The following is a 26,158-nucleotide window of genomic DNA, read 5'->3' as shown; positions in this document are numbered from 1 at the left end:
TTGTGAAGTAAAAACGCGTCCCAACCCAAGTCCTGATTTGTATTAATGATTAATTGAACAAATCCCTAAAACGGTCATTTGATTCCCGACAACCAATAATTATAAACGAATTTGTCTCTGGTAATCCACCGCACCGTGTTCACTAATACCCGTTGATCACAATTTAAGTACAATTCTTCGGTAAACCGAGCGCAATTAAATGCTGGTTAAACAGATTTTTTTGTCACATAATTTGGCCACAGCTTCGTCGTGTTCTTTGATCTGTCCAATTATTTTATAAACATTGAAAGAATAATAAATACTATTGAATCAATATTACAGTTGTCAGATTAGTTATATTTGATCTTATTTCCAAATAAAAAAAGGTTATTCCCTCGTTAATACCTAATTGAAAAGCCATGTTTTTCCGATATTTTGATATCTTAACTACCTACCTTGTAGTAAGGACAATGATATACATGACGCATTATAAATAAATAAATTTGTGGAGGCATGCAATTGTTAAATTCCTTGTAACGTTTTCCTCATTCTGTTATTTTTGTTGCGTACACAATTTTTTCTGATAATTGATGTGTGCAACAGGAAAACAACTTATGATGGACCTCTCAGTGACATCGGCATCTGTAACAGTTTTTATCTTTACAAATTACTACTTGTAAATATTACGGATATACAAAACTTCATTATGATTACCGGGAAATTAGTTTTTTGCAATTATTTTAGATCACCCCGGGATGTTAACAATTTGCTAGAAACCCTCACTCTAAAAGGTTTCTCTCCTTGTAAAAGTTTTACACAATACATCCAATAAACGGTTGTGAAAATAAGTTCAAAAGAGTCAAAAAAGCTTTCAAATATCATACTTACAGCAATCCTGAATCCTGATCAAAGATTGTTGATGTTTTTGCATATAACTCAATGCCATATATTTTGTTGCTAATAAATTCAAATAACTAATAACTATCTTTTTCTTCTCTTTCAGCACGTCGCTTCCTCATCAGCCACCCCAGCAATGTAGGGGTGGGTGCAGCCACCAGCCCCGGACTGGGTGGTTCCTGGCCCAGCATCTTCAACCTAGCCACCAAGGCGCGCATCGAGGCCAACGCCACCTGCGGGGAGAACGGCCGCGAAGAGTTCTGCAGGGATCAGCCGAGGTGACGTTTCTAATAATACTTTTAATTTTTGATTTCTTCGCTATGTAGATAATATATTACCCCATCATAATAGGGATCTTCAATGCTCTGATCAATTGTGGTTGGTATTTTATTCTATGTTCGTAACAAATAATTTGATGAAGTTTTAATTTTATTGCGCAGAACCTATTATACAAAACATTTACTCAGATGGCAGTAGCCAACAACAATAAATTATTATATCATTATTGGCCAGTTGCTTCACAAAACTGAAATTATAGTTACCTTCTAGAGACTTACATGTCTTGATGACTGAGAGCTGTTTCCCCATTCGATTTTCTAGAAGGTACCACAAATTGTAAGAAAGTCTTCGAGCTCCATTTAAAAGCTGTGTTTGCATCTAGAAGTCGTGCGGCCCACTGCGCGGTGTGCGATGCCCACAGCCCGGACCCCGCCAAGAGGCACCCCGTGCAGAACGCAATCGACGGCAACACCAACCACTGGTGGCAGAGTCCCTCACTAGCCGAGGGTGAAGACTTCCAGTACATCACCGTCACGCTGGATCTGGGACAGGTGAGTGTCTTTTTCCTTACCGCTTGCTGATATTTGTCTCGTGTTTAGTGTCGTACTAGTAGTCGAGGAAACAACGCAACGCCTTGATTGGTGTTCTTATTTGACGAGTTCACACGTGCTTGTTCTGCATTATGAAATGTCTCAATAAATTATAAAACTACTTTTATAATTATAACCAACATAATCACCATTTTTATTTCCTAAATCACCGTTATTTTTTCCTTAATTATCATTACTATTCCCTCTGTCGCCAATGTCACAATTATAATTATTATCACTCTCGTCATCATCATCTACATTTTTACTAGCATCCAACATCATCATTTACATAATTTTCATCAGTATAATTACTATAATTTTCATCATTATCACCATCAGTATTATCGCTGTCATAATTGTCATCATAATAATTGTTAATCGTTATAGTACTACTTGGGTAATATTAGATTTTTTTAGAATCATTGTCATCATTAGTTTAGTATCAACGTTATAATATCTTATAAGTATGCTTATTATCGTAACTATCATCATATTTATCATTATATTTGTCATAACCATCGCATAGACTACTGTCTCCCTTAGCTTTCACAGCGGCGCCCGTCTTGAGAGTTGAAAGGGCTTGGACAAATGCTCAGAATACCATGCCAAATGCCATTCGAATGATTGCCGTACAGAATTCTATTGGTATTTCCTGAGGGGAGGCGTTCGCTTGTAAAGTTAAGCGTAAAATTAAATTCCTATACACAACCGAGTGTCATAAATCAGTTTCACAGATATTTAAAAAAAATGTTTCAATAAATACTAATGCTGGAAATGTAGTCCAGCGAAGAAAAATAATTATCGCTCCAGTAACGCTTGGTATGGCAGACGTGTGATTTTATTAGACCATTTAGCCTCAATTCGTTCTCCAATTCGATCAAGTAAAGCGAAAAATAATCAACTATACAGGGTGTTCGGGGGTAAAGTGCACTAACTTCGGGAGGTGATTCTACATGATGGTAGAAGTAAAAAAGATAAATAACTTTTTTTTCGAAATTCCAACTTTTTTTTCCCATACTAAAATATGCTTCCATAGAAGAATATTTATTTTCCCATACAAAAAATTCAACTTAATTTACTTAACAACTACCTTAAAACGTTGGAATTCCGAAATGTGTTATGTTTTCTACTTCTAAAATGATATAGAATCACCCGCCCGAAGTTACTTTACACACTTTCACTTTACCCCCGGACATCCTGTATATGCATAAGTTGGTGTAGATACACGAATAACTACCTTGAGTTTTACAAACAATGTTTGCTTCTGTATCTACCTGTGTTTTGTAAAGACAAGCTTAACCAACATGAACAAATTTCCACCATCAACATGTTGTATGGTGTAGAGATAGAATTTAATTTATTTGAATTTCAATCACGAAAGCCTATAAATAATGCCTTAATGGACATTTATGACAACTGTCAATATTTCTCACGTGATTTATGCATTTTGGCGTCCGCGGGACGCACACTAATCAATTTTATCCCGCTCCATCAAATGAATGATTATGTTCCCATGTAACTGAATGTATTAATTTAATTACAACGAATGCATAAGGATATTAATACTATTAGTTTTTGGTCGATAAAAAAAGTGGCACAATTATTATTGTTATTTCATCAGTTTTATTTTGCTTTTTTAACGTGCATTCGCTACTTTTTTTTCTTAATATTTCGCAACCTATTCCGATAAATTCGTATCATTCACTAATTTTTTTTTAAACTAACTGAGATGTACATAAATAATTAGATATTGCTTTAACCGGTAGAGGGGGTGGAGTGTTTGAGGGGGAGATGGGGAGGAGATAAAATAAAGAACCACGTTTGGCCATGGTGATTTATATTATGCTATTATTTTGTTCACTATATTAATTTTAAATTTTATTTTTTTGTTGATTTCTAAAGTTTCTAAGGCGGAAAATTTGAAAAAATTAACTAAAATTTGAATGTTTTACATTTTTTTCTTTTCAAGCTATCTGCGTCTAAATGGAATGTGTATTTAAAAACAAAATACGAGATTAGATTATTTTTAGATAAATAAATCTTTTTATAATATTATTAGGGTAAACTCGGATTTCTCGCATGGTAGGCTACCTATCCGTTAACCTTAAATTTGTGTTTTTCCTTTGAATTTGGATTCAATATTATTAATGTTATCGTATATTACCATCACCATGGATAATCATAAATTATCATAAGAAATAATTAGTCGCCTCTAATATCAATACAAATTCTCCCGAGTAAAAATAAATGCCGCCGACGGGAATTGAACCCGCGCTTTTTGATGTCCGGTCAGACACTCTGGACCACTGAGCCACGTCGGCTTATTTCCAACCCGCAAAAAATTCAATATGTACTAGTACTTCAATTACCAATTACGGCTTATTATATTTTATCACCTCCCTTTCAAATTACCTTCTTCTTTTTCTAAACGCTTACTATGTAGCCTTAAAGCTCAACTTAAGTAATTTCTCGTGGTTAATCGTTACAAACGAATTAATATGTCAGTAATCAAGACATTCATCCAGCCTCGTGCATCCTGCCCCTTAATCGGTCTTTGAATTCAATCAGTAGTGGAACAAACTGGATTTATTGTTCTGTGATACGCCTAATGGTATGGACGTCCTGGTCTAACGCAGGGGTCCACAGCATTTCTATATTGGCTGGGAGCACTACTGACCTTACACAAAGGGCTAAAGTAACATCTCAATGGGCCAATTTTAATCAACATCGCCGTCAGTAACGTTGCATAATAAAATAAGGCTAAGTCCTCCATCACAACACAAGCAACATTTTCGGCTTTCTGTGGTGGTAGTAGGAGATTTTCAAACATTGTTGGGTTATTCGTAACCTGGGAATGTTTGTCTTTCTTTAAAAAAAAAAAAATATATATATATAAAAGCAAGTATTAAAATGAGTTTGAATGTACCCAACTTAGTTGTTAGGAGGGATAAACAATCACATGGAACTTGACACGAAATTCACATCCCAATCTACGACCAGGAGAACGTATTGTCATAGAAGTTAGTACATTTTTGGGTTTTGTTACGGGGATGTAAGTTTTTCATGATTAATGTCTGTCGGTTTATTATTATTACTATTGAAGGTGTGCTGTCCTATGATACAAATACTCATTGTTTTTTAGGCAGCAAATTCGTTATCTCTTGCTATTTATTTGGCAGAGCACAAAGGGATGGTGGAAATAAAATAAATACTTATACTTTTACCAATTGAAGTCCCCGGTGTTGCCCGGACTTTGAGCAGAGTTTTTCCACATATCTAATAAATTAGACAGAAATTTTCCTTTTTCTGTGAACCTAAATTGTGCAAATTTTCAGCAAGAAGTATTAGAATTCTGCATTAAAGGTTAGCAAAAATGAAAAGAGGTTGTTTTCCGAAAATTTGAGAAAACAGTTGTTTTCTCTGAAGATCAGGTGTGCACAATTACATGAATATCGGAATAAAATTGTAGATTTATATGAAAAACAAACCCCCCACAGACGCACTTTTTTATAAGGTATAATTATATTTATTACACGGGTGATAGACGTATCTAAAAAACAAGCTAGTCTAAATTTAAAACAAATAAAGAAATCGAATTGATTGGAGTAGAGAATCAATCAAACCTCCTTGCCTTGTCATCAGTTATAGGAACTCTGTGGTGGTCCCCTGATGTTTTTTTCTTAAATCATACAAAATATTAGCCGCGTCCATCACTTCTCAATTTATTAACTTTTCATGAAGAAAATTACGGCGAGTACATGATATAATTAAAATCTTAAATTTCGTCATAGCATTCGTGACTTGTATACTCTAGATCTGTTGGAAAAACTGCTACCAATCTGTAAGTCCACCTTCACACAAACAACAAAATGCATTCACTAAATAAATAATAAATAATAATAATAAGTAACTACAACACAACAAAACAAGCAAGCCGTGGTAATTGGTGCCCACAAGCTGCGGGTTCGGGACCCCTGGCTTTATGTCTAATGGTATAATGCCCCATGGTCGGTAATGGTTTCTCTCTAGAATTAGAATCTCGCCATTGTAAGTCCCACAAAGAACAAGTCCATGACTAAAACCCTCCAATTACTGGCCAAAGGATTTCGTTTAGTGCCGACGGGCCCGCATTAGGTATTAGACACATTACACATTGATATCTACATATGAGAGGCCTCTGAACTATAGAATGCAACTCCTGTAGGAGTATGAGAAGGATTGGTAAACAGGTTTCACAGTTGTCTTTTTACTATAATAATATTTTGAAAAAAATTGTAGCGCCGTTTTTTCGATGATAGACTGGTCTGAAGATGCTTGTAATAAGGTGAAACCGGTACGCGAAAGGTTAACCAGTAATGTGAGACCAGACTCAGAAAAAAAACGTTTCTTCAACTGGCTTTAGCCGTGATTGGTGACCAGATCGGAATAGCCAGACACTTTCCCACCTCCCTCTTATCATCTCCTTCCCTCACAACATATCCCGATTGGGGATGCCCCAGGCTCACTGGCACCAGACAGTTCTGACTCTTGTGCGCTACCTAAACTAATACAAATTCAGTATGCTTTGATCAAATTCACAAAAAGTGAAAAAAAAATTGCAAGCTTCGGGCACACGCTCACAACACAAATCTATCGTTATATCTCTTCAATGGTATTGATGTTATTTGCTGGTAACCATTGCTGGTAAATGGCCTTCGTTCTTCCAGTAATTTCTTTTTGTGGCTAGGGTATGCCATATTAGCTCTCCGCACCATATGAACTCATCTCTTATGTGGTCTTTCCGAAGACCCTTTTCTCATGGTCTCCAGTCTCCGGGGTAGTAAGCACTTGGTCGACCCATTCCCATTTAAGTTGCGCCATTCAATTATAAATTTCTGTGATGTCAGAATATTCTCTAAGCCAGTTATGTGTTCTGTGGTTTAGTTGATTCACTTATATTATCTTTCTCCTCACGGCGAGTTAGCAGTTTTCATTTAGACAACAGGACGTTAAGAAAATTATTACGTGTCTTCGCCGTACATCATCTTCTCCTTTATACCAAAACATAATTCAATAATATAATTAATAACAAAATATAATAGTAACACTAATTTTAAAGGAACACAATAGGAAATTTTATTTTAAGTTTATTATAGTTAAGCGCACTTGAAGTGAAACAACACAAAACTGCGCTATATAAATGTTATGTTATTATATTATAACATCTGACGAGGATGAGGAGTCAGACGCGTTTTTTTAGGATTTCGTCACTAGAAAGTCTACCGATTCCGGATTAGTACTATTTTTACAAAAAATAGCCACCTTTGTGGTAGAATTCCCGGAACTACTTCAAAGAATTTAATTAAGAGTACCCACCAGACAAAACCACACATTAAACATTCCTCAATGCAATACTAACTCGAATCACTAGAAGTATTTCATAACATATTTAAAAAATTACCTACTGTGTTACTTAATTACTTCAAATTATTCTCGCTTCGTCTTCACCTTCTACATTCATTCTTGAATTGTATAATTTAAATATGAAATAAAATACTGATTTTATTTTATCTGGAATTTTCATAATATAGTGTGAACAAAAACCTAGTTAACAACCACTCTGTAAATGCCATCTCAACACAGGCGTTACACATCTAGTGAAATGGATAATACGTCATTATTGTAATTAAATGTAATATTCAAATAATCAAATAACAAAATAAAATATCAGAACACATTCATTAACAGCGCTTCATACATGTTGAACACTCAATACGGTGATTTCGACTTATTTAACACAGAACCTCACATTTACAAAACTAAAATAAAAAATTAATATTCACACAATACTTGTTACTCAACTCAGACTAAATTCATCCCTCTCCTCTCTCCCCATAATCCTATAAATCTATAGTCGAATGTAACTCTTTTATATTCACTAAATTAAGATACATCAGTGAAAACCTTTTATTGGTTTACTATTTACACATATTGCACTGAATGTACATTATCAAATTTTAAAACTCTTCGTTTTCCAAAATAAAATAAAATTTACCTATTTATTTAATTTCTCATAGTCTCTGTAAAACAGTAAACAGTGGGAGAGCACGGAATATCATTTCTTTTTACGGGATCTGTTAACTTGACAGCTGAGAGCCGCGTGACCACAGCAGCTCCCTAATTTTTCTGACTTCTGAAGGGGTGGCATTATTTTCACGGTGTATCATTAGGCCACGCCTTCAAGTATAGTATATATTATCTGTCTCGTATGACGCGCTTTATGGGATTGTATGATAAGCGATATGGTGATATAGGCCACGGTCGTAAAATGCACTTTTGAGCAAACGCATTTTGAGTACAGCAACCATTACTATTTTGTGTTATGCATCAAAAGATAATCGCTAATCTTCCACTGTAAATGACGTTGAAAACGTCAATGGTCTATGTAATTTTTTAACTACCATTGAGGAGATAAATTGATAGATCTAATGGGCGTATCTGAGAATGCTTTATATTCACCTTATTTCTGTTAATTGAGCAAAAAAATTCAAGCTTCAAAATTCTTTCTTGAACAAAAAAACAGTTTAATCGACCTATGCCCAGGATTTAAATGGTCTTATATAAATAAGTGACTTTAGTTGTCTTTAAAATTGTTATAAATTAGACTTCAACCACTAAATATGACAGTTTTTTTTATAAAAAAGAAAATTTTGCTAAAAACTACTTCCGTAGTTAATTTATTTGTCCCAAAATACACCCGATAGACTGCTACATTTATTTGTCAATATTTGAATGAGATTAAAATATATAGAATCATGCCTACAGCAGAAGCATAACATTTGAGTAAGTATGTAAAGGTATTCAGTTGGCAATACAAACAATTCAACAATATTGATATTCTAGCTGCCACTTCCTCGGGTTATATTTGACTACAGAATGTTTGATGTTGATGTTGATGTGGCGTGATTGATGGTTTTTTTCAAATGTTTCCCACTACGCTATCGATATTAGATACAACTGAGGACAACATATGAAAGTAATACATGCCTTGTTATATTAAAGTTCATAATACATCGTTTTTCAGGGTGGTTCCGTGAATTTACAGGAGGTGATCATTCCGCGATATTCTATAAAAAAAACAATAATGGAGCTTCATTATTTTTTTATTATTTTCAATGAAAACATGTATTGTGATCTAGTATTAGCGGAAGTGAAGGAACCCGCCTGGTTCCTATATGCATAGCCAATCAGTTGTTAGGTTGTGATCGGTCAAAAATATATCTCTTCTTGGGATTACGTAGCGGTATATGACCTCAATACGGTATACAATTAATGATTATGTTACACAAAACCTTAATGCTTTCTCAAATACAATATATATCTATCAAAATAAATAAATTTGTTCGTAAGAGGAATGGCTGGGCGGCCTTTTTTTATACAAAACTAAATTCAAAATACCCAATTAAACTGAATAATTATCTTTTAAAATTAAACAATAACTTTGTAAACATCACTTATAGATAAATACTTAATGCCGACCGGGTTTCGCTACAACCGTAGCTTCATCAGGGCAGTATAATACTAAACATCTAAAATACAAATCAACATGTGTTGATATCACGGTAGGTGGACAGTCTGAGCTACAGTGGAAGAGGTAGGGATAGGTGGGATATTGAGAGGCGAGTGCTCTTTGTCAATAGGGAACAATCTGAGTTTATTTGGTTGTTGATGACTTTGCTATTGACGTTTTTGGCTTTCCTTAACTCTAGCGCCTCTAAGTTATCCAACCTTAGACCTATTCCGTTTTTATGTAATAGACTGACGCCATTTACCATTTACCATTTACCATTTACCTATAAGTGATGTTTACAAAGTTATTGTTTAATTTTAAATTATAATGTCACATCACAAAGTAACCGCTTCATATGAAGAAAAAAAAATGAATAGTTATCTTTTTAATCAAAAGGTAGTACAGATATAAGTTAATTTATATATTTTATTTAAAGTATAAATAATAAGGTATTGTGGAATTCGATTTTACATAATTTTAGAGGCAACTTTGGCAATTATTTGTGACTTGATGATAATAATAATAAGTAATTAAAATATATATTTTTCCTCTATTTACTATACGAATATGAGGATACATAAAATAAAAACAAAAATACTTTTGTTAAGCATTTTGATGAGCGTAAATTTAAAATACAAACCAACGATTTTTTTCGGAACACAAATTTGTCAGATACGATGTTTAATTTGTTATTTTATATTTTATTATAGTAACACAATAGGTAGGGCAAGAGGTTTTTTATATTAACAATTAACTCACAAAAAATACACAATTATGCTTCTAAAATCATAAAAATAAAAAAATCTTTCTAAATATACATTAATATCATAATTTAAAACACAAATAAATAGACGGTGCCACCTTGAAATAGTGTGTATATGAATGTAAATAATACGATACGAACGAAGTTTTTCATTTGAGCTTACCGTGCTGCGGTTTCGCGAAGCTGGTATTGAAATTTCCCCACACAAGGAAGTTTTTTCATTTCCATGCATCTCTTCCATGAATTAGAGAATTCAACTGCAGTTAAACTTGTAATACTGCTCGTCGCATAGTTTAAATGTCAAACTGAAACTTTTAAATATGAATTTTGCTGAGTATTTTGCATACATAATTTAATACCACGCCAATAAAATAAGCCATCAGATCGTTCTTTCTTTTTCTTGGTAGAATTCAATATTACATTTTTCAAATCGAATTCAAAGTTCCGACCACGATAAAATTTTACGTAGCTTTACAGAAAGGTTTTTTTTTAATATTTCCAACCTTCTCTCATAAGTTACGCAACTAAAAAAAAACAGTTTTTGTTGTGTAATGAATGAATTGGATACTGTAAATTATTTGTACGATAGGATTGCTTCTCCTCCCCCTCACTATTATTTTTATAATGGTCGGTGCCAAACGAAACATTTCAAAATTATTCAATATATTTCACGAAATTGCTTTCATGTCTAATATTATAATACGCGAAATAATGTAATTAAAAATTAATAATACGTTTATCCTCACGAAAGGAAAATTGGTTTTGAAACTTGTCGAATATTTGGATGAATATCTACTATCTTACTCTAGCTATGAAACGAGTGTAAGCTAAAATTAATCTCTAAATAGTATAAAATAAAGTCGTCATCCGCGTCTGTCTGTTATTGCCCTTAGTTCTTCTAAACTACGCAAAGGATTTTGATAGAGTTTTTACTATCATTTAGAGAATTTCTTCGGTAAGGTTTATATAGGCATATAATATATACATATCGTATTTACAGAAAGTAGAGAAAAGTTGTTGTTTGTCATAGAATTCAACCTCAAAACATTAATCCAAATCATTCACAACGCCGGGTACACAGTTAGTTATAATTCGAAGTGATGGGAATAAATTAAATGCATAAATTAAGTGCCCTTGGGGTGATTTTTTCACAAAAACGGCACTAAACAAATAATGAAATCATTATTATTATTAAATAGGGGTGTATATAAAGTTAATTAAAATTAAATACTGTACTAAAATAGCCAGGACATTTTGATATGTGACTGTTTGGAATATGCTATTTTCTATCTGCAGAGTAGGTACAAGGTGTTAAAAACAATGTTTTTTCCATTAAAATACTGTTATATTCTATCTGGAATCTTATAATCAGAAGTCAGAACCCAACACCGTTTAAGAAACCACTGATGTTTCAGAAGATAATTCAACTTTTTAAATTTATTACATCGTATAAATGTATCTAACATTTATACGTGGCGTCCGGAAAAAACGGTAATAAAAGAAGGAAACTACGAGTATTTAATCCACATCACATAAAGAACCCAATAAAATTTCTTTTTTCGATCTGCTTTCTAAGAAATCAAAAATACTGTTACGTTGTGTATAAATTAATATTCTGAAAGTAATTATTGTTTGTCTTCAATCTAGGTTTCTACGTGAGTTAGTTATATGAACATTGAGAAAAATGAGCACGGATTAAACTGTTAAAAATATTTCCAATGTTAACCAATCATTTCCTAATAAAATATTAGTCCCTAATAATATATCTAAACACGTGTTCAACCAAAACCTCCTAGATAACATGGCCAGGACACTTAGCCTCCTAACTTGTATGGGATCTTACAAATATTATCATTTTATTTCTTTTTTTCCATTTATTCCTATTTACTAAAACATTTTAACATGTTTTAGTTGATTTTAAAAATATATAAAGTTCTCATACAGGCTGATTTGATTCAGTGTCCCGGCCTTGTGATCTAGGGGGTTTTGGTTCAACGCAGGTAACCTTGTCAGAATTAATAAAATACGAAATTATTATTATTTTAAAGAACACGTGTTCCGAATTCCTCATAACATATTTGGGTTATACTGTTATTTTGTTATGAAATTTGTTAATTCATTCTTTATAGGCATCAAGTCCTGGTTTTAACAATAAAACGAATAATTTGAACAGATTTTTAATAAATTAGCAATATTTAAAATCAGTAAGTTTTACCCTGTATGTATAAATAAGTCTTGGGTATATGGATAATTTTAAGCGAGATTATTTAACAAATTTTCAACGAATATGTATATATATATGTATTTTTGTGATATCAACGGTATAAATATACGATACACAATAATTACATTTCACAGAAAACAAGCATAATCAAACACTAGTAATAATTTAAACGGAAACAACAATTAAGTGTGAAATTTTATCATAAAATGACGAAAGAAGTATAAAATTAATACAAGCTCTAGAAGGATATTCAAGTATATACTAAATATTATTAACAAGTATGAGTAGACTAAGGCTTAGTTAATAATGATTTACAAGATATTATAGTATATCCTTTCTGTACCAAGCTTCTGTGCAGTTAAACAGATCCGCTACATCTGCGTACATATGCGTTTATAACAGTTTTATTATGTAATGTTTGAAGCAATGTTATCATTCGTTCAGAGTTAAAAATAAACATTTTTGTGACATAACTACTAACTGCAGAACAAACCTTGGGAAATAGAATATTGCCAAATAAGCGAGTTTTACGTAAATGCATTAACAATAGCACCCCTACCCCGGTCCAAGTGGTACAGCGTACAGCGAACAAGTTGTGTTTGTAGCAAGCATCATATTAATGCGGCTTTTGTGGTCGCCGTATCCATTGTTTGCAAGGAATTTCACTAAAACGCAATGGCTTTATTGTTTCATTCAATATCACAACGCCCAACACCCACAAGCTTTGTTCATTTCAAGGTAAATAACAATAAAAGCTACATAAATAAAGGTGAACGTAAAAAATACATAAAACACACTTTCATGTATTTTTTACGTTTAAATTATTTACGTTTACTTTTAAATTATTTGCATTTTTGAAATGTGACTGTTTAACTCTCGAACAATTTTTATCTGGCAATCTAAAATATGTAAACAAATTTTAAATTTAATTTATTTCAATCTCATTGTAAATGAATTTATTAAGATATTATTTATTTATACCATTTATACATTTACGTTGCACATTACTTTGATGTATGTATCTCATAAGGTTTACCCAGCGTTAGCAATGTAAGCGCCCGAAAATATATTTTTAATTTTGATTATAATACATGACTTTTTTCTACATGTATTGTGTATGTTAACCTTCCGGAAGAAATTCTCTAAATCATACTGAAAACTCTTTCAAAATCTGTTGCGTAGTTAAGAAGAACTAAGCGCACAAACAGACAAACGCGGATTCTTTTAAAATGCATCGAAACTTAAACCCTTTAGATGCCGAAAAAAATTAAATGCTCAGATTAAAAAATAAAAATTGTTTTAGTTTTCTGTGCACAGGTGATATAGATTCACAGGTTTAACACTTGTACCGCTGGTTTCCGGACACCCTGTTTACCTTATCGGCTAGACTTTTCTTATTCATAAATTTATCATTTTATGCACGTCAGCTAAATTAGGTGTTCTATTCGGGAAAACTTGTCGATTCACGATCAAGTTTTATTTCAGTCTGATCATATCAAGACACGGACTAATGGAATAGTATATATTATTATCCAACATCTACTTTCATATTATAAGAAGATGCTGTATGAACACTGACACAGACCAAATATTCAATAAGTTTTATGTACTAGATATACGTCAACAATACATAAAATAACACTACTTTTACCGAATATATATTTTTGACCAAAAAGACAAATTTCAACCAACTCATCATTGATGGACCAGTTAAACTAACGTACAAAAAAACTTTTAAAAACTCCAACGGTAAACACACGGTTTGGACAAAGACACCACAGATAACAGGCAATAAAAGTATTCAACAATCTTTCACTCGAAACTAAAAGTCAGAGTAGCAAAAAACAATTCATGTACAAAATGAAAAGATGGATCAAAGAACAAAAAAGGCAACATTACAAAAATTATAACTTAAACTAATAAAACATATTAAATACGTAATACAAAATACAATACACAGTTCATTATACAGTAAAGTGCACTAACATCGGAAGGTTATTCTATGTGATGGTAGGAGTAAAATAGGTATATAACTTTTTTCACATGCAACAGACATGCCTACTAAATATCCTTAATGAGGTACAAAATTACTCGATAAATTTGCTCTGAACTTGTCGAGAACGTGGCCGCAACATTTTGATTGGCCCATATCCATTGAAACCGTACGTAAACAACATTAGGCCGAGAGTCTGGCGTTTACAATTATACTACAATATCCAATGTTTTAAACAAATTCAAAAAGAGAACTGTAATAAAATTAACAAAATGAAGTTAAATTGTGAATGTAAAAATTACTTAACTATTATTAACTTTAATAAACTAATTTTCATGTCCACTTTCCATGTTTATTTAGATCATGTATCCCGTTAACCTAAATAATGACCATGGGTCAAGCCAGGCATTGCCACAGTAATTACGCAGAAATAAACACAATGTTAGAAGTAAGTCTTTGGAGAAAATATATGTACTGATTAAAGATGTTCTTTAAGTCTTAGTAAATCCTTAATGGATAAAGACAAACTACATTAACAAGTTATGATGAAAGCAATCAAGTTAACAAAGGATACGTTAAATTATCAGATCCTTTGCGAATAAAATAAAAGTTATTGACACGAAGCGCGGAAGTAAATAGAGTGATGTAGACGTAGCAACAATGCAAAATAATAATGCCAGTCCCACACGGCGGACCAATTTTATGTTCTTACCTGAATTGTTCCGCAAAAAGTTGTAATTACGAAAAAAGTTTTTTTTTTAAACCTGTACTATCACATATAATAATCTCTTATTATCGTATCTTATATAAATTTTATTTTATTTTTTCAAATTTATTTATTTACCCATTTAAAAATATACGGCACAACACGTGCTTTTAACACTGATATAAAGTTATTAGTAAAAACTGTAAAAAAATATATAAATTCTAAAGGTGAGAGATTTTTATTATTAAAACGACGTATTAATGAAATATAATAAATTATTTTCCATTGATACCATTCTGCACAACCCAAATTACAGGTGACATTTGTTTGTGGAGCTATCTATCGTATGAGTATCTATGCCAAACATTATTATTTTTTTTATTTTTATTTTTTTATATTAACTCCACACAGGAGGCCCTGAAGAAAATAATTTCCCTCAGGGCCTATGTCATCTTTGGGGATGCTGTGTGGAAGGTCTTTTTGTGGAGAGGAAGGAGTGAACATGGGTCTTGAAGAGTCCCATGTTGTAGGAGGGAGGAAACACAGAGGCCGGCAGTTCGTTCCACAGCCGAGCTGTTGAACTCAAGAACGAATCGTAGAAGCGACCCGTTCTCATGTGACAAATGTTGGGCGCGCGTTTGGCGTGTATCCCGACTACGCACCGGTGCGGAAGGGATCAATGACGCTAGTTCCTCAGAGCATCTTCCATTGTAATACCGATAGACAAGGACAGCATACCTACCCGACGCCTGTGCTCTAAAGATTGCAGTCCGTTTGTTAAGATTGGGGAATCTATCAAACGGACCGCCCGTTTTTGCACAGAGTCAAGGGTTTTTTTCAGGTATTTAGGGGCTCCGGACCAGAGATGGCTGCCAAATTCGACAGTATTCTGAATTTAAAATAACCAGTTATTTTTTATAGTTGAAGAAATGACAAAAAAAAAAATATTATAATTCAAGTAAATCAATAATCTGTTAAATGAGAACTTTAGTAAGAGACAATTATATAAATGTCACACTAATCAAATAATAAACAAAGCAGGCTTCACAAAAATTGTCATATAAAACAACTATTCTTTGAATATGCTTGAAGACATTAAAAGTTTACATCGAATTTGTTGTTTCCTGCATTACATATTAAAATATGATATATTATATAAACACAATTAAATCGAATTAGAAAATAAATAATGAAATACATTTTTTACAAATCACACAATCGATCTTATAATAAACTAGCTGACTAGTACCCGGCGTTTCTCGACTTTTCTCTACTTTCTATAAATACAATGTCCATGTATTATATCTATAAACCTTCCGGAAGAAATTATCTAAACGAAAGTGGAAACCCTATTAATATCCGTCGCGTAGTTTAGAAGAACTAAGCGCATAAATAGACAGACACGGATAGTGACTCTGTTTTATACTATTTATTGTAAGATTATTTCAATGTACGTAACCAATTTGCAGATGTAAGTAGATAACATAGTAAAACACTTTACTTTACTTAATGTCCTGAAGTATTTATTAAATGTAATTGAATTTAATGTATCTACGCGGCAAACGTAAATTCATGAATTATTTTTAATGAAAAACGTTAAATGGGGGTCATTATAGATTTTTTTAAATGTTCAATTTTTTCAAAATTATTGAATAAAAAATGGTTAAACAAGAAGAAAAACATAAGTACCTACTTGTATTTGGCAGGACTTATTGTTCTAGTATTTCTGACTTCTCCATATACCGCGGAGGTTAATAGTTTTTTTGGTTAGTTTCATAATAATTTACTTGTGTTAGCATGGTTAAAATCCTTGCCGTTTTTCAATGATCCATCATATTTCGACAAGCTTTGTTTGAAGTATTCGGGGTAAGATGGTAAACGTTTTGCCACTAACGCCAAAAGTAAAAAAAAATAGCTTCTCTGATCCTTGATAGATAGCTTTCAAATAAAATTCAATAGATATGGAAACATCGTGTGTCGTGTCTTTGTTTGTTTTCACACCCTTCGATGTCTCCCTTCACACTTGAATCAGCCCTCGGAAGTAACTCCCTAAGGTTCACTCGTGGCACGGATTCCCTACAATCTTGGCACGTGTTAAAACATACTAGACACGTGATGTGTTCGCTGTCCCGTTCCCTTCATCATACCTGAAAGGGGATGTTCTAGCAAGAAAGTTTATCTTAGATCTATAATTAGCACATACCAGCCTGGCTAAGCCTGGGCTCATTCTTACGTGGCTTTGTAAATTCTGGATATACCTAAACAAAACACGTTTGCGTTAGCTGAATGCAGTGGCGTAAAGACGATGCTATTACCCCGTAAATTTGCCTTACTACAAACGACCATACGAAGATCATAATGGAGTTTTTAGTGTTATAATGTTATAAGTATTGACCAATTATATCTATTTAGCCTAGTTATAAATCCCAACATTTTTAAGCTCTTATTAGAGATTTCTGGTATGTGATTAAAAAATGAAAGATTTAATTGAAAAGTGATGCATAAGTTTTTGATTTGTGTTAATGTCTGAAGAGCATTGTAATCAAAAATCACTGGATTTTTTACTCGATAAAATCTAACTATTTGACATTTTGAGATATTTAAGTAAAGTCTATTTTCATTACACCAAATTAATAATTTGTTGGTATTGTCTTGAAGAATGTTGCAATGGTAAATATTTTGAATAGTTCAGTTTATTTTGAGGTCATCTGCAAAAAGTAAGATAGATACATCATGAAATATTTTTGTAAGATCATTTATAAACAAGATTAATAAGATTGGGCCAAGGCGAGAACCCTGTGGAACTCCACTTGTTGCATTTACTTTTTCCGACAGGGAGGATTTATTCTAATAATTTGTTGTCTTCCAGTAAGATAATTTTCAAACCAGGCTAACATATTCCACGTATACCAAGCTTTTCTAATTTACAAATGAGAATTTTATGGGAAAATGTATCAAAGGCTTTTAAAAAAATCATTTAAAATAATATAAGGTATATTTGTGACACCTTCCGGCACAAGTGGAAGATACTCTCAGTATCGCCCTGGTGTAAGACTACTATTCAGATATTAAACGTTGCTTGGAATAGCTTTAGCCTTGTTTGGTGGCTAGATCTGAATTGCTAGTACTTCCCAACCATTATCTTCCTCATCTCATTTCTCTCTCTACTACCTTCTGCCTCACAACTTACGGAATTGGGGATGACCAGATGGTTGGGAGCGGTTGGTTCAAGTTTAATTTGTCATCAAATACGCGTTAAGATATTTATTAAAATCGTTTAAAAAATACTCGTTCAGTCTTTTCTAAGCTGTGGCGTTCAAAAATGTTATTGCTATTTTCTCAAATTTTTAGAACAGAAAGCAAGTCGTAATAATAATAATAAATCATAAAAGCCTGAAAAAATATTTGAAGCCAGAACGTTTTTAAATACTCAATGTGATTACGCAGCTTTAAATAATATACATATATGATACCTAAGCCAGAACGTTTTCAAATACCCAATGTGATCACACAGCTTTAAATAATATACATACATGATACTTAAGCCGTACAAAAATGGTATTGCTGTTTTATCGTCGTATTGCACAGAAAGCAAGTCGTTATAATCATAATAAATTACAAAATCCTGAAAGAATATTTGAAACCAGAACATTTTAAAATACCCAATGTGATCACACAGCTATATATAATATACATATATTATACCTATGCACTAGGTGGCATAAAAAGTCAAGAAAAAGAACAAGTGACTTAAAAGTGATCTTAAAAACTAGTTTCGTTTTTCTTCCTCGTCACTTGCATCAATCGCCCAACTAAATCCTTGTGTAAATATTGATCGGGTATTCAAGGTTCGACAGACGACGTTGGCTCAAATGGTCTGTTTGATTTGTGTCCCAGTCTCCTCAAGTACCCTGAGCCTCGAGCCTTGTGTCCTGAGCCCGCCCTAGAAGAATATGCTACCCCGTTCACCTCTTTATACTGCCTTTCCACCGCCCCATTTTATTTGTTTTTTGTGACGAACAGGGAAAGACTCTTTAATTCTTTTGTTATGCCTTCCCTCCGAGGGACCTTGGTTTTCAAGTATTTGAAATATTCTAATGTACGAAACAGAAATGTAAATTTCTGGCGTTACTTTTTGCCAGCTGAATCGTTTCGTATGAATTCAATGTTTTTCAAACAATTTTAAACAATTAATTTCAAAGCTTGAAAATATGCAAAGCATCTCAGGGTATTTATTTGCTGATCATTTTTTTGTGGTAGGTACTAATATATAGGGTGTTCGGGGGTAAAGCGCGCTAACTTTGGGGGGTGATTTTCTATGATAGTACAAGTGAAAAAGATAAATAACTTTTACCGAAAAGTTGGTACCAAAACTATTTTAATTAAATATTAATTATTTATAGTTCTTCAAGAATATACTAATGCTGTGTTTGTAATTATAACTGTAATTACAAAAAAACTATAACAATTATTCAATGTCGCGAATGAAACTATCAACTAACATAATAGTTTTTACATGATTCCCCAAACTTAAACTTTTTATCACTTTTCAAAATTTCATCACCTATTTTTCTATTAGCGTAACCTAGATCCTAATTTGGGAGGCGGCTATGGGTGCCGCCGCCACGGAAATCATTCGTTGGATAACCAATACTCGGTTTAAGTGGTTCGCTACGTTTGGTTGACTTAGCAGGGGTACCCGGGTTCATGGGGTGAGGATTCTCTAGGTCTTGTCGGCGAGGTTGCCTCCTGTATGGAGCTAATCTAAAAACAAATTTACCTACCTAATTTCCCAATATGATCAGTTCTCATTCAAAATATCGCTGATTGGGTTTCACAAAATTCTGACATTTTGCCACAACTCACAGTGAAAAGAAGTGGCGGCTCGTTACTTTTGGATGTACTAGAGTGCTAATATTACAAAAATTGGCATTATTGATGTTTTTGAAGCTTAAAAGGACTTTTTTTTTTTCGAAATTCGAAATTTCCTGAAAATCTTCACACAAAAATCAAATTTTCTAAAAAATATATAAAATCCTTTTCAACTACAACAACATCAATAATGCAATTTTTTGTGATGTTAGCACTATATTACACCCAAAAGTCACGAGCCGCCACTGGTTAAAAGGACATATAAATCATTTTTCAAGCTACCTAAAAGAAGTCATTATTATTTCTGTTATTTTTAAGGCACATTCAAAGAATGTTTGCACATTAGCTACAAGCATTAATTTTAGACAGCCGAGCCAATTATATCAAGCGCCTGTGACATCTGAAAAATCACTCCAATTGAACAAAACCCACGCACTCGAGGTAGGACGGAGGAAGTAGGTACCATCTCCCATCCTAAAGCGGAATATACACGAGAACCTACCTCAGCCGAACGAGGATGTTTTGTGCTGGTTGATTGATTGATTGATCCTTTCAGCAATCGCGTTGCGAAGAGCACGCGGAAGGATTTGCCTGCGCGGGTCACGGGGTTGATTCGCATCGAACGTAAAAAAGTTTCCAGGGATCTTTCGCCTTTGATGGATCAGATTTACGGCTGTTGTTTACTGTCGAGGAACCTGCGACATTTTTACGAAAAATAAGTTTATAAAAGTGTTTTTGAAAACAGTATCTGGTCATCACCATCGATAATTCTTCTTTAAATCATATATAAGGGAACAGCTCAAAGCTCATTCAATTTTAAAATTTGTGCTTCGATCAAGATGTTTTATACCTCCTTTCCGACATTTTTTTACAACTTTTGAAGTGTATTACAGACAATATTTGGTACTTATCAAACGGCAATTCTTCCCTTCATAATTTTCAGCAGCTCTATCTCTCTCTCTTTTATTCTTATCGTGACATCTTGTTCACCACAACTTGCTCAAGATACCAAACGGCATAAAAGATGCTCTAGCACAGCAAGGCATAACAAGAAGACTGGTGCTAGTGAATGAAATTTATAAAACTATCGGAATCATATCGTGGAATATGGCTCCATTAAGTGAACTCCTTCTAAACATAACCATATGCTAAAAATATTAAAAGTTTTAAATAGATTTATGCGTTACCCGTATAAGAGAGAAATACGTACTATCCATTTTCTGTATCCATCCTTGTTCTTAATAGGAATGTTCGATTTTAACACCTTTATCCCGAAAAATATTTTTTTAACTAATTTCCGGAACTATACTTAATCGACCTATATCAAAAGAGAACTTATATGGGCTTAGCAAGCATACTTGTGGGGCATCCCACGCACTTTTATATACTCCGAAAGCGAGGATTTCTGCCTATCAGAACTTGCCAATCAACAGAGGGACTCCTTAACAATTCTTCATTGACCATCGACACTTTCAACGTCACTTGCAAAAAATTCAGCAACTTTCATTGACACACGTCACAAAATATAAAAACTGCCCACTTGACCTATTGTACTTAATTAATACTGAAATTTGTATTCTTCTCCGTGATATATTGGTGGAAAACTGTTTTATTTAATTACTCAAAAACATTAATAGCTATTTTCCAAAATGTGGAGAAGGTTAAAACAATTGTTCTGTAAATGGATAATTATTATTTTTGTTTTATTGAGTTTTATTTTCGAATGTACATTTGTTACTTAAATTTTGTTTTACTAGTTAATGACACGGTTTTGTCGAAACTGGTAGCAAAGTAAACAATTTTTAAGTGGCAAATATACTTAAAAAATAACTAAAAAACAATAATAAATAAATAAATAAAAAATATAAAAAAATGTCCAGTAATTGAAAACAAAAAATCTTTTATATAGATAACTGTGAAGATTATTGCCATCAATATAATATATCATTGGAAAATAAAACAAAAAATTCTAGAAATTGTTACATAGTTAATGCCCAAGAAATACAAAAAAGAGATAATTTTTAATCTGCAATAATCTAAAATTAATTTAAGAAAAAATCGAAGGACGGGTTTTATCACAAAATTTGAACAATGATTCAAATTTTAAATTTAATTTTCAAGTTCTGTGAAAGTACTATTTAAGTTCTGTTTTGGTTTCAGTTCTGTGAAGCAAATTGCCCATACTGATATAATAACAAAACTTAAAAAGTAATATTGAAATTTCATTAATTGTCCCAATTCCGTGAAACAACCCTCCGTAATGTTATCCGCTCTTTTGCAACATTTGCTTTCCATGTTATTGTCAGCTCTTATTTCCTCTCATTTCTTTTAAGATCACATTTGAAGAACACGAGGATGTCAAACTTTTCATTATAGCGTTGTTCAACTAAGACGACTACTAGACTAGGTCACCTGTTTTAACTAACTAATGATGTCTCCCAACACACACCAACCCAACGATGCGGACACAATTTGCACCTGAGACTGTCCACCTATGATCGTGTGTACACCAGTTTATATTTAGATCACCAGACGACCTTTGCTATAGCAGACAGCAGACAGCAGAGAACAGACTGCAGCATAAATGGACTGCAGACTCCGAGGGCGGAGAGGTGTCTCGAATGCTCCGGTACAGTAATAAACATACGATATTATGCCCGGCACCATCCATATAGCAACAGAGTCACGTGGCAGTCATATTATTATTACCAGACGCTAAACAAATATTATGACGATTAGGTAAGCTAGATAATTTTACAGATGATTTTTATCATTCATATACGACCTTCGTAACGTAGTGGCCTACTAAATACAAGTAGTTTGTTACAAGTTGGTTGTGGTATATATAACTTGTCAACAATTATTTATAAACTAGGTGCGTTTCATTTCTTAATGTTGTTATTTCAACAAGGGGCATCTTAGTGTACGTAGACATATTTTACCGAGAAGCTACAGCTATTTCAGTATTGGATATTTGGCAATTTTACGCCATAAACAATATAAACATGCTAGCATACATATTCATCAATAATAGATCTAAAGGAAAAGGCACAATCTCTTTCTTTATCCCTTTCGCTAAAACAATACTTGGCCAAATAAATTTGAGATATTTCACAATAGGCTAAACAATGCATTTTCACTAATCATTAGACAGAACACAAATAATGCCAAATATAAATTGGATAGCAATTCGCCAGTCTTAGATATATAATTTAATAACGACATACCTCGTGTCATACTATTCCGAGCCAGTATATCCGTTCTGCTGTGGGATACATAGCATATCATGGTGCAGTTCCTGGCTGTAGTTGTGTGATACGAATAACTTATAGCATTCCAGAAGGTATGGCCTATCTATTAAATTATTCATAATTTTATACGCCGTTACTTTTACTGTCAGGGTCCCACTCCTCCTCGACTGGAGACTTCGGTAGCGCGTTTTATCGACAAAATCTCTGTGATGCATGAATCGCTGGTACTCTCCATGCATTTTCATATACAGGTATCTAAAGAACTTTTTTTTAATCTGTTCTAATTTCTCAATTATTTTGTCTGGTATGGGGCCCATACAGCTGAGGCGTATTCAATTTTAAACCTTATAATGCAATTATACATAGCCATCATTGCTCCGGGATTAGACTACTGTTTGCAACATCTTATTTACAAACTTTGTAAGCTTATAACATGATGATGTCAACTGCAATACATGGACTGAAAACATAAGTTTGGGATCAAATACTACTCCAAGGTCCTTGATGGATATTATAAACTGTAAATAATCTGCCGTTATTTAAATCGCCGAAAACTGGGTGCATACGAAAACGAAGAGCTACTACATGTATAGTGATTTATTTTTGGGTTATTGAGCCGTGTTCCGCTACATCCTTTTTCAACCTACTTTTTCTTTTCTTTTACTGAGTCCATCAACGAGACAGATGTTTAAAAATAAATCACCATAATACTTTTGTCTGTGGAATTCTCAAATCATACCGGCTACTGGACTGTTCAATGAAACATGTGTATGTAGGTATTTCTTATGAGAACAGCTTCGACTACATACACTTGTGAAAATCCTGTTTACCCATCCTGTTCAGACCACAATAAAAGTAAAATAACAATCAATCTTAGGTATTATTTCGGGTTGGAAAAACTTTAAAGTAAATTACATACATGCTCCAAATATGAGCAGTGATGCCTATAGCATGTTTCAGTGGTATTTACTGAACCTACATAATTATATAGTGAACGGAAAAATTCTATGCATATATTCATGACAACTCCTTTAGGTAAGCTGTACCGAAATATTCCATTATTTGGTTGCACTTATATTTACTTCAAAAAATTCCGTAGAAAAATATGTCAAATAGATTACAGGAAATGGGAATTCTTTCTTTGATAGGATACATGGAGAAAACTTACTGATATAAAATATAGATAATTTATTAAAAATTTGGTATAATTATTCGTATTCCTTTTGAAAACTGGACTGAAATTGATAGTTTTCCTAACAAACTGTAGGTAAAACACGAGTATTATGAGGATGTCGGAACAGGTGTTCATAAAAATTATTAATTTTTTTGCGTTTAGTCATTATATTTACTAGGATAAGCGCAGCTGCACGAACAAATGTTTAGATATATATTCTGAATGTATTGATAGTTTGTTAGAAAATGGCCGGCCATCAAATTTTTTCCAGGATTTTAATAAATCAGCAATACTCTTTTTTCTTCGTATACTTATTGGAAATTGATGTTCATCTAGTTAAAAAGTGTTTGTATTTTCCTGAAAACTTATGGTATAATTTAATTTCATTTGTCAAGACCTATTTCTCTTGAAAGACATATCCAAAATACAATGCATTAATTGAAACGATTAGAAAAGCGAGTCAATTAAACGGAAGTTCCACCCATTGATATATAAACTACTAGTCAATGGTTCCCCTTTCTATCCCAGCACGTAACTACCCTAAGGCTCGCGATATCACGTGCCCGCGGGTAGGCGCGACCCCTTTCGGCTAAGGTCAACTCCGTATTATGACTTATGACCTATGAACTGGCATGATTGTACCCTCGGCTTCGCATGGTACCTTCTTTTGAAACCCAGATTAGTATTTTGTGGTTATGTAAACATAATACTTCATTTGGGTAGGTACTAATTGCTCTGAAAACCAAAGGTGACCACGTGTATTTTAACATTTTCAATTTAATGTGAGCTTCAACAAACAGAAAAAATTCTTTTAGTTTGCCAGAATTATTTTGGAATGATAGAGCACAATATTCTACTGTTAGTTCTAGCTCCCAATGCATAGCTTCTATCGCGATTGTGCATCATCACGTACTAAATATGAATAGTGTAGTTAATCATTTAGCATAAACTTTGTTTGAAATGATTATCGTGATTAATTTTTGGGTTATTAAGCCGTGTTGCGCTTCCTCCTTGTTGAACCAACGTTTCGGATACTAGATGTTTCCGTCACTACCCCACGGGTTGTTTTTAAGGAAACATATGGTTTTTCCTCTATCGTCGCACACGTCAGAATTCAATTTGTTTGTAGGTGAAAGCAGCTATTTTTAAAAATGATTTTCAACCCTCTAGCGTTGGCATAGATGGGAATTTCAGTTACAGTAGCATTCAGGTCGGGTTAGTACAGACACTCAGTAGTAAGAAAAAGACACAAGCCATCAACGTTTCAGTGTTCAGCATCAGGGCAGATCGTCTTTAGATTGAGGTGAAGTACATTTTTATGTATGTAGAAATGATACCATGTAGCGCGCGTTCATTCTTAGGGCCGGTATTTCAGTATAATAATTAGTGAAATAAAAGTGCTTTTCTGCGTTTAATTTCGGCATAGCCATCAAGCATTAGATACCAAGAACTATTAAGCCTTGCACCGTCGACCCTGTTAATACTAAAGGGGTTTTGGTGAGGTTCTCCCCTCATTCTTCCATCAGATTCTATAAATTCATAAAAGATATTAACAACATAAGTATGAATAACATCTTGCATAAATCATTAACTGAAGTACCTCTGCCTACCCACCCATCTATGACGACATTTTTTTTTATCAGCATATACCTTTGTATGAGTATAACTATTATTTGGAAATTTTCACTCCGGAAAGTATTATGATGGTTTATTTTTGGGGTATTATTATGCCGTGTTGCTCTACCTCCTTATTTAGCCAACGTTTCAGATACAAACAAAAATAAACCAATATAACCAATATTACTTGTTATCATTTTGTAAAACATAATGTTACCTGTTTGACAGTTTGTTGTCTGGGTCGTCCAGCGCATGGGCGGCTGG

At 33.3% G+C, this 26,158-nt stretch overlaps 1 protein-coding gene across 1 annotated transcript in view; it reads left to right on the top strand.

Moving 5' to 3' along the window:
* The first annotated feature begins 1,441 nt into the window (after positions 1 to 1,441).
* The window catches only part of wb (wing blister), a 393,659-nt gene continuing 368,942 nt past the window's right edge, over positions 1,442 to 26,158 (top strand). Inside the window, exons 1-2 of the mRNA XM_089631097.1 lie at positions 1,442 to 1,479; positions 1,538 to 1,706. Of these exons, the coding sequence (XP_089487223.1) occupies positions 1,442 to 1,479; positions 1,538 to 1,706 (207 nt within the window). The remainder of the gene's footprint in view (positions 1,480 to 1,537; positions 1,707 to 26,158) is intronic.

The sequence above is a fragment of the Hesperophylax consimilis genome, chromosome 4 (assembly GCF_061612785.1).
Source record: "Hesperophylax consimilis isolate HC1 chromosome 4, BYU_Hcon_1.0, whole genome shotgun sequence".
NCBI lineage: Eukaryota > Metazoa > Arthropoda > Insecta > Trichoptera > Limnephilidae > Hesperophylax > Hesperophylax consimilis.
The sequence above is the reverse complement of the archived record's forward strand: the minus strand, read 5'-3'. Positions and strand labels throughout refer to the sequence as shown.